The sequence below is a fragment of the Xenopus laevis genome, chromosome 7S, assembly GCF_017654675.1.
Source record: "Xenopus laevis strain J_2021 chromosome 7S, Xenopus_laevis_v10.1, whole genome shotgun sequence".
NCBI lineage: Eukaryota > Metazoa > Chordata > Amphibia > Anura > Pipidae > Xenopus > Xenopus laevis.
Window position 1 is genome coordinate 109032393 of NC_054384.1, and position 20336 is coordinate 109052728.

The following is a 20336-nucleotide window of genomic DNA, read 5'->3' on the forward strand; positions in this document are numbered from 1 at the left end:
TGCTCCAAGAACCATTCCCAATCACTGGTAAAAAGCAGTTTATTTTGCCAGTCTTGGTCCGTAGGAGAATCTCACAGCGAGACGCTTCGTTGCTCACATACAAAACACATCCCATGGATTTCCTGAATTTGTGCAAAACAACAGAAGTCCTTGTATTCATTTTTCAGCTGCACTTTACACGTATCTGAAAGTCGACACAGGTCCCAGACCCGTCACCAACACAAAAAAATAAAAAAAAAAATTCGTTTTTAAGATTAAATATTTAAACAGCCTGCCAAACCCAAAATCTGACCTGATAAGAGAAGTTGTGCAGCTGTTGCTAAAACCCAACGCGTTTCTCTTCAAGTATTAACGAAATATATATCTTTTTTTTTTTTTTTTACTTTAAATTAAAATAGGATCCATCTTGTTAGACATCAGCAGCTTCATGTCCTTCGGCCGTTAGCCAATGAGCAGCAGAGCTAGCTGGGTGTCCCCCCTTTGCTCAGGCGCATCCAGGACACACAGCAGCTAGGCCTTACAGTAATACCATCATTCTATCAGCCAGTCCTCAGGCTTTAATAGGGTTTGCCGATGGTTTCGGGATGTAGCCATACAGAAACGTAGCGGCAATCACTAGCAATGTCCCGACAAAAAATACACTAAGGAAAAGAAAAGAACATTATTAGGAGTGTTGCCTTTACACCCCGTGTTACACTGAGGTGCAGAATGGAAGGGTACCTGGTGGGGACAAAATCCTGCAGCCAGAAGTAGGAGATGAGTGTGGATAAAATGATGGACAGGGATGTTGCAAATCCTTTTAAGATGTTATCAGCGTATTTAATAACCGCAGCAATCACCAAACCGCCCAGAGCCTGCAGAGATGTAAAAATAAAGACAAATGAGCAAATTCAGCACTAAATGACATAATACAGAACTTGTTTTTGTGCCTAGAATACCTAAAATTATGCCATACATTGGCAGGGGCCTTGTAAAGTTCCACTTGAGATAGAGTTTCCCCCTATACAGAAGCTCAGCTCCAGCTCGACAACTTTGTTCTTTTTAGATTTTAAAGGATAACTAAACCCTAAAAATGAATGTGGCTAAAAATGGCATATTTTCTATAGTGAACGTATTGCACGAGGCTAAAGTTTGAGCTTGTCAATAGCAGCAATGATCCAGGACTTCAAACTTGTCACAGGGGGTCACCATCTTGGAAAGTGTCTGTGACACTCACATGCTCAGTGGGCTCTGATTGGCTGTTGAGAAGCTAAGCTTAGGGCTCGTCACTAATTATCCAGCAGAAAATGAGCTTCCCTGGCTGTAATATAAGCTGATGCTACAGGTTTGCTGATTATTCAATTCTGATGCTAATTGCACTGGTTTCTGTGCTGCCATGTAGTAATTATGTGTATTAATTACTAATCAGCCTTATATTGTGACATTTCTATTCTATGTGTACTGTATATTGTGAGTGGCTCCCTAAGCTCAGTAAGTGACAGCAGAACAGAGCATGTGCAGTGAATCAGCAGAAAAGAAGATGGGGAGCTACTGGGGCATCTTTGGAGACACAGATCTTTACTGCTAAAGGGCTGTGGTTGCCTTGGGCTGGTACAGAAGCACAAAATATAATGTTCAACATTTCTAGTTACTTTAATACAGCTTTAGTTCTCCTTTAATGGAGATGTCCACCCCCGTTTTTGTTAAATAATGTTATTTTCAAATGAAAGCAGTGTCCATCTGTCCTTTGCTATACCTTTTGCAAGACTACAGAGAGATTAATCGGCTCTCCTCCAGTTCCCACAATGCCTTGCTCTGGCTCTTACTTCGTAGTGAACATGCAAGGGATTGTGGGTAATGGAGTGTCGGCTGTAGGAGGGCTGATGGGAAAAGAAAAGGACGGGCATTTACAAATGAACCAGAGACAACTGGTAATGCATGTATATTGGGAAGCTGCTGCTTAAAATTACATTTTCTTTCATTATGCAAATGACAGTTTTTAGACGAACCATCTTTAAAGGGATTGTTGCCCTTTGAGTTAACTGTTAGTTTGATGACGAGAGGGATATTCTGAGACAATTTGCAATTGGTTTTCATTTTTTATTATTTGTGGTTTTAGAGTTATGTAGCTTTTTATTCAGCAGCTCTCCAGTTTGCAATTTCAGCCATCTGGTTGCTATGGTCCAAATTACCCTAGCAACCATGCATTACTTTGAATAAAAGACTGGAATATGAATAGGAGGGAACCTGAATAGAAAGATGAGTAATAAAAAGTATCAATGACAATAAATGTGTAGCCTGACAGAGCATTTGTTTTTAGATGGGGTCAGTGACCCCCCTTTTGAAAACTGGAAAGAGTCAGGAGAAAAATAATTAAAAAACAATAAAAAATAAATAATGAAGACCAATTGTAAAATTGCTTAGAAATTGCCATTCTATGACATACTAAAAGTTACCGTAACTTAAAGGCGAGCCACCTCTTTAAATGTGAATATCTAATTCCCCACTAGAGGACAGTGCTGGGACGACAAGATAAAACTCTTTCTTTTTAAAATCCGAACACATGGAATCCACAGCATGCGTGGCTAATTAGCAATCCATTTAGATGCATGCTGCAGACTGAACTTATTTATGTACAGCCATGCATCTAAAGGAATCGCTAATTAGTAGGGATGCACCGAATTCACTATTTTGGATCGGCCGAATCCTTCGAGAAAGATTCAGCCAAATACCAAACCGATTCCTAATTTAAATATGCAAATTAGGGGTGGAAAGGGGAAAACATTTTTTTACTTCCTTGTTTTGTGACAAAAAGCCACGCGATTTCCCTCCCCACCCCTAATTTGCATATGTAAATTAGGATTTCGGTTCGGCCGGGCAAAAGGATTCGGCCGAATCTGAAATAATTATTATAATTTATAAAATAAATTACCTGCAGAGCCACGACAGCCCATGTCAGATTATTGTATCCTTGGAAGAATCCCCCCTGAGAGACTCGCTCTCCATCATAAATGAAAACTCCCATTAGGCCAAATATCCATCCAAAAAACCCTGCAAATCAAAAGACAGGAACATCAGCACATACAGCAAGAGGAAACCCCTGCTAATCATACAGGAGACTGTTTATTTGGATTCCATATCTGCATTAGTCCCATAACATAACAACCAATCAGTAAATACGAGACCTGTTATGTTTAGGGGAATCTCTTTCCCTCTAACAACTTACCCAGCTGTATATTCCGTATCCACACTGACTGCTTTGTTTCTTTAAGAATCTTTTCAAAATAGACTCCGGCAAAGCCACTGGAAAAGCAAGCGGTGAAGACGGCCATGAGGCCCACAAACCCAGAGCCCACGGAAACCTCTTTGCTAGGGGCAGTCGAAGAATCGTCCGGCCACTAGAAAGGGATAAAAGAAATAAATTATATTTAGCGCTGGTGAGAAGTTACACATGTATCGCATACAGTTAGGTCCATAAATAATTGGACAGGTATATTTATGAACCTAACTGTAGAACAGAAATGTCACAATATAAGGCTGATTAGTAATTAATACACATAATTACTACATGGCAGCACAGAAACCAGTGCAATTAGCATCAGAATTGAATAATCAGCAAACCTGTAGCATCAGCTTATATTACAGCCAGGGAAGCTCATTTTCTGCTGCTGGATAATTAGTGACGAGCCCTAAGCTTAGCTTCTCAACAGCCAATCAGAGCCCACTGAGCATGTGAGTGTCACAGACACTTTCCAAGATGGTGACCCCCTGTGACAAGTTTGAAGTCCTGGATCATTGCTGCTATTGACAAGCTCAAACTTTAGCCTCGTGCAATAAGTTCACTATATAAAATATACAATTTTTAGCCAAATTAACTTTTAGGGTTTAGTTCTCCTTTAAGAAATTCCAATGGTACATTCTTCAACATGCAGAGTGCAGAAATTGCCTAATATTCTGTATTGAGCACAGGCTCCCTAAGGGGATGCGTGGGACACTGGAATATGGCAGTGCAGTAATCACATGAAAAGTAAACAAGTCCAGTGCATTTATTTGAATAAGAGAAGCACTGGCCTGGTGTAAGAAGTCACCAACTAGTATGTATGGAGCTGCCTAAAATGTGGCACCTATAGTGATTCTACCTTTCATTGTCCTTTAAAGGATAAATAAACCTTTAAAATAGGTGAATGTAAAATTGACGAGAGTGCCATTCTAAGCTCTTTTGTCATTTACATTCATTATTTATTTTGTTTTTATTCCAAGATATTAAGGAATACATGTACTGTTAAAGGGATACTGTCATGGGAAAAAAAAAATTTTTCAAAATGAATCAGTTAATAGTGCTGCTCCAGCAGAATTCTGCACTGAAATCCATTTCTCAAAAGAGCAAACAGATTTTTTAATATTCAATTTTGAAATCTGACATGGGGCTAGCCATATTGTCAATATCCTAGCTGCCCCAAGTCATGTGACTTGTGCTCTGATAAACTTCAATTTACTGCTGCACTGCAAGTTGGAGTGATATCACCCCCTCCATTTTTCCCCCCAGCAGCCAAACAAAAGAACAATGGAAAGGTAACCAGATAACAGCTCCCTAACACAAGATAACAGCTGCCTGGTAGATCTAAGAACAACACTCAATAGTAAAATCCAGGTCCCACTGAGACACATTCAGTTACATTGAGAAGGAAAAACAGCAGCCTGCCAGAAAGCATTTCTCTCCTAAAGTGCAGGCACAAGTCACATGACATGGGGCAGCTGGGAAATTGACAAAATGTCTAGCCCCATGTCAGATTTCAAAATTGAGTATATAAAAATCTGTTTGCTCTTTTGAGAAATGGATTTCAGTGCAGAATTCTGCTGGAGCAGCACTATTAACTGATGTGTTTTGAGAAAAACATGTTTTCTGATGACAGTATCCCTTTAAAGGACCAGTAACATAAAAAAAAAAAATGTTTAAAAATTCGTTAGTGCACAATGAAAAATAAACACTAAGACAAAAGAAACTTTTAAATAGCAAAGCCTTTATTAAAAAATAACTTACAGAATGTCCACTTCCTGTCTGCTTCAGAAACGGCGAAAAGGCGACCATCCATCCTGCAACGATCAATTTCTTCTCCCTGGCTAGTCACTGACAGGCATCGCTTTCATCCACCTGCTGCTGTGTGTCGGTGGCTGCTGCTCCCGCTGTTTGCCCGTGACTGGCTGCTGACACTGCTCCCTGCGCTGACTCTGCCAAGCCGTCCCTTTCCCATGGTCTGAGCGCAGCCGACACTTCAGTACTGGTGGCGGCGTAAAAACACTCAGCGCCAGGCTGATGCAACAGTGACTCATTGGCCGCAGAAAGCTTTGCGCACTCATTAGCGCAGCAGCTGCACATGAATCGCCGGCACCGGCGGGACAGAACCTCAGCTTCATGGCAGTTGGGGCAGTCACAGGTGGTAGCGCCGAGCTGCGGACTGCCCGGGCCTCCACCACTCCCTGCCCCAGCCGCTACCCCTCCGCTTCCTGCACTACGCCGCCACCAGTACTGCGCTCGGACCATGGGCAAGGGACGGCTTGGCAGAGTCAGCGCAGGGAGCAGTGTCAGCAGCCAGTCACGGGCAAACAGCGGGAGCAGCAGACACACAGCAGCAGGTGGATGAAAGCGATGCCTGTGAGTGACTAGCCAGGGAGAAGAAATTGATCGTTGCAGGATGGATGGTCGCCTTTTCGCCGTTTCTGAAGCAGACAGGAAGTGGACATTCTGTAAGTTATTTTTTAATAAAGGCTTTGCTATTTAAAAGTTTCTTTTGTCTTAGTGTTTATTTTTCGTTGTGCACTAACGAATTTTTAAACATTTTTTTTTATGTTACTGGTCCTTTAATATGAATGAATTTTGTTACAACAGCGCCACCTGCTGGTCAGTTTCCCACCAGTAGTCAATCGAATACATGCTATCCATGTAATGAAAAGAAGGTGCTGTAATATACCTGGGATTTACCTGAACTAATGCTACTCCAGACATCAGGATAAGCAATGAAATCCACTGGTACTTTGTCAGTTGCCTCTGAAGCATGGACACCGAGAACAACGCTGTGGTGAGGATTTTGAGCTGATAGGTCACCTGCAAAACACAAGGATTCAGTACACGTTAATAAACAAAACAAAAATGGAGTATTAATGGTACCACTATAGAATACCGCATCACTCTGATAAGGGTAGAAAACCTCATTCTACCCTCATTGGATTTCTGAAGTGCGTTAGTGAACTCATTTGGACTGTGTGCAGCAATTGAAATACTTTATAACCTGTGGTGAGTGATGGAAAACTGCTCATCTGGATAACCAGTGTATTCAGGGCCGCCATCGGGGGGGGGGAGAGGAGGGGGGGGGACAAGTGTCCCAGGGCTGAAGGGGGGCCCGGCAGTGCTGCACTTTTCGAAGAGCCGGGCGCCCCTTCACCGCTCCGAGGCTGTGCCTCTACTTCCGAAGTCCCGAACAGCCGAATGCGCAAGTGACGAACATACGAAGTCCTAAGCAGCGGAAAGACCCAAAGTCACTAAAGGAGCCGATACTGAAGTCCTGAAGTGGCGAAAAGACCCGAAGTCATGAGCTCAATTATACTTTTTTTTTTTCCTTTAATCCACTGGCCACCAATGTTTTATTTTAATAATCTATAGGCCCCCTGCCACCAATTTTTTTTAAAAAATTATTTTTGGGGCCCCAATTTTTTTTTTTTTAACTTGTAAGGGGGGCCCTGGCGCCAATATTTTTTTAAAAAATTTCTTTTTGGGGCCCCAATTTTTTTTAAATTGTAAGAAGGGCCCTGGCACCAATATTTTTTTTAAAAAATTATTTTTGGGGCCCCCAATTTTTTTGAACTTGTAAAGGGGGCCCTGGCGCAAAGGGTTTTTTTAAAAATAATTTTTGGGGTGGCCCTGGCGCCAATGTTTTTTTTTACCTTATAAGGGGTATCAATATGTGTGTGGGGGGGGTTACTTTTTTGGCGCTGATGTCTGTGTGGTCTTTTAATTGTGATGTGGAGTGGGCGGGATGGGTGGGGCTTGGGCGCCAGGGTGCCCCGAAAATGTTGTTGTATGGGACCCCGTGATTTCTAATGGCGGCCCTGAGTGTATTCAATAGCCAAAAAACATACCGTTAAGATCAGTCTACAAAAATCAGAAATTAAATTACTTTGCACCATCCCACTCTCAAAACATCACCATAAGCAGACGGAGCTTAAAACATCAGTGATGGAGAGTTAGGGCTGTGCTCCATCTGCTTAAAAACTGTTCTTCCACCTCAAGCCTTTTAGATAATGTTAAAGGGTTAGTTCGCATATATATTAACTTTTAGCATGATGTAGTGCTATGTTGAGATTTGCAATTAGTCTTCATTTGTTACTTTTGTTTTTTTTTTTTTACTATTTAGCATTGTAAGCAGCTATTTGTTTGCTATGGTTCAAGTTACCCTAGCAACCAGACAGTAGTTTGAATAAGAGACTGGAAGATCAATCGTAGACGCCTGAATAGAAGTAAACATTTTAGCCTCACAGAGCAATAGTTTTTTCACTGGAAGCTGGGAAGTGACCTAACCAGTGATTCCTGTTTAAACAGGAATCACTGGTAAGGCTGTTACAGACACCATTTAAAGGATAAGTAAACCTTTAAAATAAGTGAATGTAAAATTGATGAGAGTGCCATTCTAAGCTCTTTTGTCATTTACATTCATTATTTGTTTTTATTCCAAGATATTAAGGGATACATGTACTGTTAATATGAATGAATTTAGTTACAACAGCGCCACCTGCTGGTCATTTTCCCACCAGTCTGACCAGCAAGTAGTCAAGGAAGTTGTCAGGAGAAAGAAAGAGGCTGATGTTCTTCTGCTTAGGAATAAAATTAGAAACCTTTCTCACATCTTTCCTTTCCTTAACAGTACATGTATCCCTTAATAGCTTGGAATAAAAACAAAATAAATAATGAATTTAAAGGACAAAAGTGCTTAGAATGGCACTCATCAATTTTACATTCACTTATCTTAAAGGTTTACTTATCCTTTAAAGGGGTTGTGCACCATTGAGTTAACGGTTAGTATGATGTAGAGAGGGGTATTCTGAGACAATCTGCAATCGCTTTCATTTTTTATTATTTGTGGTTTTTGTGTTATTTAGCTTTTTATTCAGAAGCTCTCCAGTTCGCAATTCCAGCCATCTTGTCGCTAGGGTCCATATTACCCTAACAACCATGCACTGATTTGAAGAAGAGACTGGGATATGAATAGGCGAGAACCTGAATAGAAAGATGAGGAATAAAAAGTAGCAATAATATATTTGTTGCCTTACAGAGCATTTGTTTTTTAGTTGGGGTCAGTGACCCTCCCCATTTGAAAGCTGGAAAAAGTCAGAAGTAAAAGGCAAATAATTACAAAACTATAAAAAATAAATAATGGAGACCAATTGAAAAGTTGCTAAGAATCTGCCATACTATAACATACTAAACATTTATTTAAAGGTGAACCACCCCTTTAAGGCTGAAATACCCAACGCCAGAAATGAAGAATGACGCCCCTCTAATCTGAGACCAGCTGGACCTCTGTGTATTTCTGCTGTGGAGCTTCCATGAGACTTAAGAGTGTTTATTATAGAATTAAGGAATACGGTTCCTGTATTCTCCTTATCCTCCTATCCTATAATCCTTCTTATCCCTTTGCTGGAAAAACAACACATATACATAACCAGACACGCTCTCAATGCCTATTGGAACAGTTGCTCAGCAGGCTTTGACCCTAGCAACAGGAAATGGTAAAAAAAAAAAGTAAAAAAAAAAAAGTTCACATTTTAGCCATTTTTCTCTAGCTTCCCAGCACCTGATAAGTGGCTGCATCAAGGTTGGACAGTGCTACATAGAGGAGATTATTCTGTAGGGTGTAAATGCCGGAAGGTATGGCCAGCTTCAGGGTCTCCATCGGCTTGTTGATTATCTCATCGTGCAGCACTCTCCTCAAAGATCTAACGCTGTAACCTGAAAGGCAAAGATACAAAGTTAAGAGTCAGTATAGAGAAAGGAGACACTTCCATGAGCACCGACATCCAGTCACTCCAGCCTTTCACTATTTTGGATTCGGTTGAACCCCTGAATCCTTCATGAAAGATAATACCGAACAAATCCGAATTTGCATATGCAAATTAGGGGTGGGAAAACCATTTTTTACTTCCTTGTCACGTGATTTCCCTCCCAGCTCCGAATTTGCATATGCAAATTTGGATTCAGATTGGCTGAATCCAAATCCTGCTGAAAAATGCCGAATCCTGGCTGAATGCCGAACCGAATCCTGGATTTGGTGCATCCCTACTATATACATTACATTTTTGGTTAACTGACTATATTAGAAATATTTTATTTTGCACAGCCTGTCTAGTTACACAGTTTTTATTTTTACACTGAACTGTTCCTTTAAAGGATAAGTAAACCTTTAAAATAAGTAAATGTAAAATGAATGAGGGGGCTATTCTAAGCTCTTTTGCAAAGTACATTCGTTATTTATTCTTTTTAGATTCCAAGATATTAAGGGATACATGTACTGTTAATATGAATGAATTTTGTTACAACAGCGCCACCTGCTGGTCAGTTTCCCACCAGTCTGACCAGCAAGTAGTCAAGGAAGTTGTCAGGAGAAAGAAAGAGGCTGATGTTCTTCTGCTTAGGAATAAAATTAGAAATCTTTCTCACATCTTTCTTAAGCAGAAGAACATCAGCCTCTTTCTTTCTCTTGACAACTTCCTTGACTACTTGGTGGTCAGACTGGTGGGAAACTGAGCCCCCTCATCAATTTTGCATTGACTTATTTTTAAGGTTTACTTATCCTTTAATAATAAAAAAAGACCAGCTAAAAAGAGGCTAAGAATAGACCACTGAATAACATGCTACATTTATCTCATATCTACTTACTATTTTCTTTATAGACTAGCACAATACAGGCCACAATCTTCAGCACCTCTGCTGCTACTACAGCTGTGGAGGACAAGTAGCGTGGCCCCTCTTCCTTCAGCGTGCGGGAGTAGCGCATTGTTAGTACTAAAGTTGTGGTCTGGAATACCAGCACCCCCAGTGATATGTACTTCAGGTGGGACGCCATGGCAGGAGCCGGCTCGTTCTGAAAGCGAAAACAAAAGACTTAAGTTGAATCAGATACGTCAGAATGAAGTTATACAAGGATACAATATTTCAGGCCAGGGTCACTGTATGGGATATCAGACCACATCCTGTACCCCTACCCCAAGAACTTACACCCCTGAGACCCACCCAAACTGTGAAGATCACACAGCAACTGAGTAACAGTGCAATGAAGAGGAGGCCATCGGACCAGGAACTGATAAAGTTAATATCCGCCCTCCTATAATTTTCTCAGCACTCTGCAAGTCCGTTGCCTCCTACTCATGGGCTCCATTCTTCTTGATGAAAATGAGCCTTAAAGAGCATGCAAAGGCAAAAAAATAAAATCCCATTTTTACTTTCTTTAATGAAAAAGAAACCTATCTCCAATATTCTTTAATTAAAAAATGTGTACTGTTTTTATAAGAAACCTGACTGTATGCAGTGAAATTCTTCCTTCATTTACTGCTGTGGATAGGAATTGTCAGACGGTCCCTAACTGCTCTGCAGGGAAACAATCATACTTATGAACAGCAGGGGGAGCCCCCGCCTTACTTCCCAGCCATGCAGAACTCAAGCAGCTTTGTTTGTTTCCCTGTAGAGCAGTCAGTGCCTGTGTATAGATTTGTATTGGATTTTATTTTTGCCTTTACATCCCCTTTACTGTTTCCAACTCCAGCTGCAGGGACAAAGATCACGGAGCCAGATTTAAACAGATAAACTGGGATTCTATTTGGAGGATTATTTTGCTGCAGCCACTGGTTCTGCAGAGTTGGAGAGTGTTTGTATTAAACAATACAAAAACTATAAAATCCACATTAGATTACATGAAAACACAGGACCCAGTGCAGTCTGTATATTCTGATTATTAATCAGTCTTGCTGTATCGGCTTCTGGCAGATATTATTTGACTTGTGCTGTTTTGATCATTTATGACGATCCCTAAGCAGCCCAGACCACACTGAGCATGTGCACAGTCTTGGTCTTGCAAAGATGTATAACAAAGTTACAAGATGATGACCCCCTGTGGCCAACTTTGAAAGCATAAATCATTTGTTTGATTAGGCTTGTGGTTCAGTAAGTTCATGTTTATGTTTAGTATACACAATACAGCATTCCTAGCCTTCTAGCATTTACTGATCCTTCTATTCAGGCCTCTCCTATTCTTATTAAAGTCTCTTATTCAAATCAGTGCATGGTTACTAGGGTAATTTGGACCCTAGTTACCGGATTGCGTAAGATGCAAGGTAAGGCAAGTTGCTGGTCTCAGCGTGTTGTTTCAAAGAGTATACTGCTGTAGATTCCAAGGAGCCTGTGTCACACTCCCCAAAGTAGTCAGGATAATGTATAAAAAAGGAAAAAACAGCATCAAGGCAGTATTTTCAAACTGCAAGTGTAGGTTGGTTATCTAACTATAATTTTCTTTTCTCTCTCTCAGGTATTAAGAACGAGCAAGCCGTTGAAATTCAGGGAACTCCTGCCGTGTAAGTAATATTGAAATAATTTTAGATATATTTGAAACATATAAGATGTGGATACAGGAGCTACGTTCTAACTATGCTGGTATACTTAAGTAATGTAATTGATACATACAGGCTTCTAGGGACCCTTAAGTAGCCATTTCATTGCAGTACTTTTGATTTTTGTATCGCTACCAGGGATAGGCAGAGATGTCAATTTCCCTGTCATGGACACCACTTGCACATAGGAATGACCACTTGAGCACACTGGATTTGATCGCGAAAATGAATACGGATATAAGCGTCAATTGTCTTACACTTTCTTGCTTGTTTTTTTGGAATTATGTTATCATCTTAACGATACGATTGGGGGAGGATCCTGGTTTGGAGGAGGGTATTTAAACCCATGATACCTTGCACTTCCATACACTTGTGAAAGGGTTATACCCAAAACATGTAGTGTTTACACTGCTAATAAATGAAACACTTGCCGTTTGAAAATACTGCCTTGATGCTGCTTTTTTCCTATTTTATACATTCTCCTGATTGCTTAAGATGCAAATTGAAGGGCTGCTGAATAAAAAGCTAAATAACTAATAAAAAAAAATGAAAACCAATTGCAAATTGTCTCAGAATATCACTCTCTACATCATAGTAACAGTTATAGCAAACGTGAACTCACTGTGCTGCTTGGCGCTTCCATCGTTGTCCAAACAAGTAATGCCTTTGAGTAGGTTCTGGTCACTCCAATTCCTCCTTGAGACCAACCCCCTCCCCACCCGGCCCTGGGCTAATGAACCCTATGGCTGTTTCAAGTTTCTGATCCTGCTGGACAAGTTGCTGTTTTTACCAAAACTGTGATGCAAATGACCATAAGGACAAGTCATCGCTGAGACCTACTGAAAGAATCTGGCCATTCATAAAGCCTCGCTTTCCCATAGCTTACTACTAATGTGCTCCACTCCCAAATCCTTCATAGAGATCATTTGGGGTCAAACATCTGAAACAAAACGCACGTATGATTATTTAGTGCAACGGGAGTGTGATGTCATCACACAGCAATAGGCTAGGGTCCAAATTCCCCTACACTGATTTAAATAAGAGACTGGGATATGAATAGGAGAGGTCTGAATAGAAAGATGAGGAATACAAAGTAGCAATAACAATAAATATGTAGTCTTACAGAGCATTTGCTTTTTAGATGGGGTCAGTAACCCCCATGTGAAAGCTGGAAAGTGTCAGAAGAAGGCAAATAATTCAAAAAGTATAAAAAAAAATGAAGACCAATTGAAAAGTTGCTTGGAATTGTCCATTCTATAACATTCTATAACACAATAAACATTAATGTAAAGGTGAACCACCCCTTTAATACTATATGCCCAAAGGCAGGGTACTGTCAGGTTAATACGATCGTTTGGCCCTTGGGCCATTCGATCAGATTATAATGAAGGAAATGGACTCCAACAGGTTATAGGAAAGCATCAACTAGCCGATGTGGTCCTCAATTGCAGGACAAATCCAACCTGGCTGATCTTTGGCCACATCTTAATCGGGAGACCTGTCAGAAGCCCCCACACATGGGCAGACAAACTGCCGAATCAGTATGAAGGACTGATGCTTTAATCTGCCTATGGCCACCGAACTATCTGTAAGCTTCAGCATACAGAAATAATAAACTTTCTAAATACAATCAATTCAATATTCTGCATTGTTTCTGAAATAATCAAGTTTATCTTCACTGTTCCTCTTCATTCTCTCTTCATGCAGCAGTTGGGTGTCAGATATTCACCGACAGTTAGATCCAATATATCTTATAGGGGGGCTCCTTTTGCCTAGAAGATGTATTAGAGCTCACTATTAAAATCACCAGACATCATGTCTCTTTACATGCAGAATTTGTGCAAAAGGCAGTTATTTTGTTAGATTTTGTTTGTACTGGAATCAGTTATTTGAGTGAGCTCTAATACATCTGCTGGGAAAGGAGCCCCCCTATAAGATATATTGGATCTAACTGTCAGTGAATATCTGACACCCAACTGCTGCATGAAGACAGAATGAAGAGAAACAGATGCTGAGAGAGGAATAGTGAAGATAAACTTGATTATTTCAGAAACAACGATGCAGAATATTTCATTGATTGTATTTACCGGTACTTCTCTCTCACTGCTCTAGTAGTTAGTATTATTAGTGTTAATATTATTCATGACTATATTATACATACAGGTTCCGTGGTTGCAGGCTTGGTGTGTGGCTTGTGCATGGTCCGTTGCTTCACTTGAATTCCATGCCAGACGTTATGAATAATTTCACAGCTAAACGTGCCCAGAGATTTTAGCTGTATTGGGTGAAAGGCGGCTAATCCTTGGCTAAAGTGAATGGCTGCACAGCACAACTCCCCACATAGTGAAGCAGAGGGCTCGTCTGAGTTGAATATTTAGTATAACTGTCCTGTGAAACTCAACAACGAATTCATTCACAAGCACTTCTCCCCCCCCCAACCTCCTCTGGAGAGAAAGGTGAATGTGGAGTTCCGTGCAAGTGAGGCCACGCAGTTCCAGGATGCAGACACGTGTGGGTGTGTGTTTAGAGGTGTGGCCAGTGCTAACAGTGAGTCGTTGTGAGCCGGAGCAGCGAGAGTTAACAGCAGGAGGGAAGGCGTCCAAAGTCGGGCGAGGTGAGAGTTTACATTTACATACACGAGATATTGAGATCTGATCTTGTTCCCGGATATTCTAATCTGCATACACTCCCAGGTTACACGAGTTGCAAAACCTGAAAGGGCACATTCTTGTTGTATGAATGGGCAAGCTACTGGGCTAGCTACTGGGCTAGCGATAACAAAATATATATATATTTACAACTGTCATAACATTGGCATGTCCTCTGTGCCACCAGTCTGTCTGGTTATCATCACAGACTGTCTTGTTATCAGAATATTGTTCCACTTCCTCCGTGTAGACATAAAGACTGAATTTCCAATACCAAAAAACTAAAGTACTGGGCCAAACCAATACTGAGCAGAACACACCCCAGTGTTTACATAAGGTGAGGTATTGATGCCGCAACATTCATTTACTTTCTAAAGGTGGCCATACACAAGGAGATCTGCTCGTTTGGCGATGTTGCCAAATGAGTGGATCTCTCTCCGATGTGACCACATTGAGATGGGCGATATCGTGCTGATCCGAACATGGGCCCAACAATGGGATCAGAATGGAGGCATCAGCGAACAGATGTGGCCATAATCAGACGGGATTTTTTACCCTGCCTGATCAAAATCTGGCTGACTTTTGGCCAGATATCGGCCGTCGGGGGGCCCCACACACCGGCCAATAAGCGGACGACACGGTCTGTCAGCAGTTTTTTATCGGCCCGTGTATGAGGCCTTCACCATGAGAAACCAGGGATGGATTGTGGCAAATCTCTTCCAAGCTACTTAATTTTCATTTGCTGTATAAAATCCCAAAATTAAAAGAGGCATGGCTGACGAGGCTTTACGAGGGCTTTTGCCACAGGTTTTTATTAAAGGGATACTGTCATGGGAAAAGTCCATTTCTCAAAAGAACAAACAGATTGTTTTATATTCAATTTTGAAATCTGACATGGGGCTAAACATTTTGTCAATTTCCCAGCTGCCCCAAGTCATGTGACTTCAATCACTCTTTACTGCTGTACTGCAAATTAGAGTGATATCACCCCCCTCCCTTTTCCCCCCAGCAGCCAAACAAAAGAACAATGGGAAGGTAACCAGATAGCAGCTCCCTAACACAAGATAACAGCTGCCTGGTAGATCTAAGAACAACACTCAATAGTAAAAACCCATGTCTCACTGAGACACATTCAGTTACATTGAGAAGGAAAAACAGCAGCCTGCCAGAAAGCATTTCTCTCCTAAAATGCAGGCACAAGTCACATGAATGGGGGCAGCTGGGAAATTGACAAAATGTCTAGCCCCATGTCAGATTTCAAAATTTAATATAAAAAATTCTGTTTGCTCTTTTGAGAAATGGATTTCAGTGCAGAATTCTGCTGGAGTAGCACTATTAACTGATGTGTTTTGAAAAAAACATGTTTTCCGATGACAGGATCCCTTTAAACTGCAAGCAAACGTAGATAATGAATAACAGAGGAGATTAGAGAGGGGAGCTGAAAAGATTAAAGGTGGCCATACACATAGGGATCCGCCAAACGAGTGGATCTCTCCCCGATATCCCCACCCTAGGGCCCAACGATCAGATCATAATGAAAGCAATAAGGGCTGCAGGATCGCAGGAACGGTTCAACGTACAGAACCCAATGCCTGATCGACATCTGCCCTACTGCGAGTCTTCTTCTGCGTTGCTAGGAGAACTATTGATATAGCTATAACTCCTCTTACACTTCAAGTGCATCCATATATACTTTGTTGTATTTCCCTAACTAACTAAATTTGGGTTGTTTTTCTAATGACATAAGGTGTCACACAACAGAAGAGGAGGAGGGTTGATGACGGTCTTTTGGCACCACTTTCTTGTTTTCAATGTTTTAAATGGTTTTTTTTTTTTGCAAATATGTAAGCTTTATTTCCCGAGCATCGGAGCAGTTGATGACTAATTTAATGAACTATAGGCTCGTTTCACTTTTTAATTGTGATCATGTATTTAGGATTTTAAAGGAGAAGGAAAGGTTGTATTTATTTGGGGGTGCCAAAAAGTTAAGAGTTCTGCGTGGAACCAATTTCTAAGACCCGGACCCGAACCGCATATTTACCCACTCTGATCCGCTACCCGACCTGGACCCACAACTGCCTTATCCGCAACCCACCGACCACCATTAAACAGGAAGTGATGTCGCTGCAAACCGGAAGTGGCATTGTCAAAAGTGGGCGCCCCATTGACAAATCGCCTCTTCTTCGGGCGACAATCTCTCCGAACTGCCTTCCCCCTGCCGTCCGCTGGCTAGAATGCAAATCGCCTGCGGCAAGTCACACGCATCACTTCATTTTCCGAAGGCGCCTGGAGTTGATCCATGAGGAAACTTCGGGCGACTTCGGAAAATGAAGTGCTGCGTGAGAATTGCCGCAGTTGATTTTCATTTTAGCCAGCGGAGGGCAGGCGGAAGGCAGTTTGGGGAGATTGTCGCCCCAAAGAAGAGACGATTTGTCGCTGGGGCGACTAATCTCCCCGAATCTGCTCGTGTGGATTGACCCTAAAAGACAAATCTACAAAAGTGGAGATAGAGGTTTGTGAATTTGGTGGGAAATCTGACATTTTTGTCTGCACTTTTATTTTGTCTCAATATCACCACTTTTGTGAATTCCCCCAATGACTCATTACACAGAACTTTATACCGATGATATAATTCTAGCTAATTAATTAAACTAGAAAATCCCTGCCACAACTTTGCACAGGAGCCACATCTATAGCTGAAACCCTGCGAGTAGCAAAGGAGGGGGCAAAATGTCACTTACCTACTGTACCCCAGCTACAGGACCCTCTATGCACACGTGAAACCTGGTAAAAATAACAACACAGCATAATTAATAACTTCTAATTCAAGTTAATGAAATATACCCCACAGCTAATTCTCAGCAGGTCTGCATTTCTTTCTTAATTATTATTGACCAACTTAAGCTATCTTGCTGCTAGGATGACTCTAATTACAGGTATGGGATCTGTTATCCGGAAAGCTGTTATCCAGAAAGCTCTGAATTACAGAAGGGCCTTCTCCCATAGACTTCATTTTATGCAAATAATCCAAATGTTTAAAAATGATTTAATTTCTGTGTAATAACAAAACAGTAACTTGTACTTGATCCCACCTAAGACATAATTAATCCTTATTGGAAGCAAAACCAGCCTATTGGGTTTAAGGTTTACGTGATTTTCTAGTAGACTTAAGGTATGGAGATTCAAATTATGGAAAGATCCATTATCCGGAAAGCCCCAGGTCCCGAGAAATCTGGATAACTGGTCCCAAACCGTATATGGAACAGTTTTACACACATACGCTTATATAAAGAACAACATTCAGGGGTAAAGTTTGCCTTTAAGTTAAGAACAAACATAGAACAGATATGTAGAGGAGACCGACATCGATTGAATAAGTAATTTGAAACAATGTCAATGACATGAGCGCTATTTAAGGTTCCTGTCACTGTGGCCCTATGTGGGAAACACTTGTGATGTGCCTTTCTGTTTCATATTATGTCTAAGTAGTGCCTGCAGGGTAACCACAAACAAAGCAGATGGATTTCCAAAAGCTGCATTTGAATGATGTAAAGAGGGCAATGTGGACCCAAAAGAACCAAAAGCATCCAGCCCACCCCACCCTTCTGCCAAGCACCCTGCTCCCTATAAACAATACATATAATAGATGGGAATGATCATACAGCACTGTGGGATGGATCTGCTGCATATAAATAATAAATATAATAGATGGGAATGATCATACAGCACTGTGGGATGGATCAGCTCCCTATAAATAATAAATATAATAGATGGGAATGATCATACAGCACTGTGGGATGGATCAGCTCCCTATAAATAATAAATATAATAGATGGGAATGATCATACAGCACTGTGGGATGGATCTGCTGCATATAAATAATAAATATAATAGATGGGAATGATCATACAGCACTGTGGGATGGATCAGCTCCCTATAAATAATAAATATAATAGATGGGAATGATCATACAGCACTGTGGGATGGATCAGCTCCCTATAAATAATAAATATAATAGATGGGAATGATCATACAGCACTGTGGGATGGATCAGCTCCCTATAAATAATAAATATAATAGATGGGAATGATCATACAGCACTGTGGGATGGATCAGCTCCCTATAAATAATAAATATAATAGATGGGAATGATCATACAGCACTGTGGGATGGATCAGCTCCCTATAAATAATAAATAGATGCCAGTGGCATGGGGTAAATGTAATTTCACACTGATTGCTATGAGCTGTAATGAAAACAAAAATACGGAGACTCACTGGGATCAGAAAGATTGGAGTGGCAGCTGCAGAGACACTGGTCCAGTCTTCTTGAGGCTTTGCATTGCCCCCAATTCAGTGTTACAGGATGAAGGTCCCTCACCCCCAGGGCTCATGAAGTGACTCGGTGACTGCAGAACAACATGTACAATAGCATGTGAGGGTCAGTACCAACAGCAGCAGCATGGCAGCTCCACTACAAGCAATAGAAACTCAACTGGCAGTTGATTCGCCGTTTAAAGGGGATGGTCTACCTTTAAGTATGTTATAGAATGGCCAATCCTAAGCAAATATTCTACTGGTGTTTATTTTTTGTAATAGTTTTTTTTTTAATTATTTGCCTTCTTCTTCTGACTCTTGCTGACTCTCAAATGTCTAAAAAAACAAATTCACTGTAAGGCTACACATTTATTATTATTGCTACTTTTTATTCCTCCTCTTTCTATTCAGGTCTCTCCTATTCATATTTCAGTCTCTTATTCAAATCAGTGCATGGTTGCTAGGGGCCTTTGGACCCTAGCAACTAGAACACTACAATCACAAACTGGAGAGCAGCTGAATAAAAAGCTAAATAAGTCAAAAACCACAAATAATAAAAAATGAAAACCAATTGCAAATTGTCCCAGAATATCCCTCTCTACATCATACTAACAGTTAATTTAAAGGTGACCAACCCCTTTAAGGGCAGAACGGATTAACCCTTCCTGTGCCAGACATTAGGGGTGAAACAGCTGAGCCAGTTTTACTCACTAAAGATTCATTTTGGTAAATTTTAGACATTTGCGTCTCACGTTTTTACCCCTAAACTCTGAAGATTTAGTCACAAAAATAAAGTGTTACTATTGAGTGACAGTGGGAGGGAGCAGGTAGGGTGGGTAACCAGCAGGTAAATAGCGGTGTATTTGTTCCCTGACACGAGTGGGTGCCACACAGCGGTGAGAAAGATGAGAGCGGACACGAACCCACCGTATAACGCGCGCTACTCGCGTCTAATAGAATGTCAGTCACTCGCTCAGCTCTACCTGTACAACAGCTTCCGTCTCTAATTGCCACGCCCCCAAAGCGGCTGCGTAATGCGTCACGACGCTTATATAGACTAGGCGTGATGTCACCGTCTCATCTCGCGAGACTGACAGAGGAGCCGGTTAGTTTGTATGTGGTACTAAGTGCTGAATAGTGGGATACGGGCAGACAGAGGAGGTGCGTAAGGGCCAGTGAGACGGCTTAAAAGTAGAAATTGCAGGAAAAGCATAAGGAAGGAGAGACAATGGGGAGTGGGAAGAGAGACAGAATCAGGGGCAAATTTGCAACCAATCAAATGGCTGCACTCATTGTTTTACCTGCAGCTTCCTGAAAAAAAGCCAATCTGTGATTGGTTGCTATGGGAGTAATACGTTGCTGGCGGATCCGAGGTATAACAGGTAGGGATTAAAGGGGTTGTTCACCTTCAATGTACAAATCTTATGAAACCACTAACAATGTTCTCAATGTGTTAGAAAAACCATTTTCCATAACAAAAAGAAAAAATGCCATTGTAAAAGCTATTTTTTATACTTTTTAACTCAGCCCTTCTCCTGTCTCTCAGACCAGTTTTCTGAAGTGATGGGAGTGGCCTATTTTGAACCTGACACACCAAGAACTTCCTATATGATGACATCATCATGCCCAGGCTTTGCCCTTACTTGTTTCCTATTGGATGTTGATACTGCCCTCCTCCTAGTAATTTATTGGGTGCTTGTGAACTGTAACCAGTCACATAATTTGAATGGTCATTGGTTGA

At 41.1% G+C, this 20336-nt stretch overlaps 1 protein-coding gene across 1 annotated transcript; it reads right to left on the minus strand.

Moving 5' to 3' along the window:
• Window positions 1–365: 365 nt before the first annotated feature.
• On the minus strand, window positions 366–19620 carry slc35a3.2.S (solute carrier family 35 (UDP-N-acetylglucosamine (UDP-GlcNAc) transporter), member A3, gene 2 S homeolog; the record flags this gene model as incomplete). Its single annotated transcript, NM_001086268.1, is given in 10 exon segments — window positions 366–641; window positions 721–854; window positions 2912–3022; window positions 3025–3030; window positions 3206–3377; window positions 5960–6082; window positions 8826–8980; window positions 9908–10112; window positions 18557–18687; window positions 19579–19620. Coding segments are annotated over 6 exon segments (681 nt in total).
• Window positions 19621–20336: the final 716 nt, after the last annotated feature.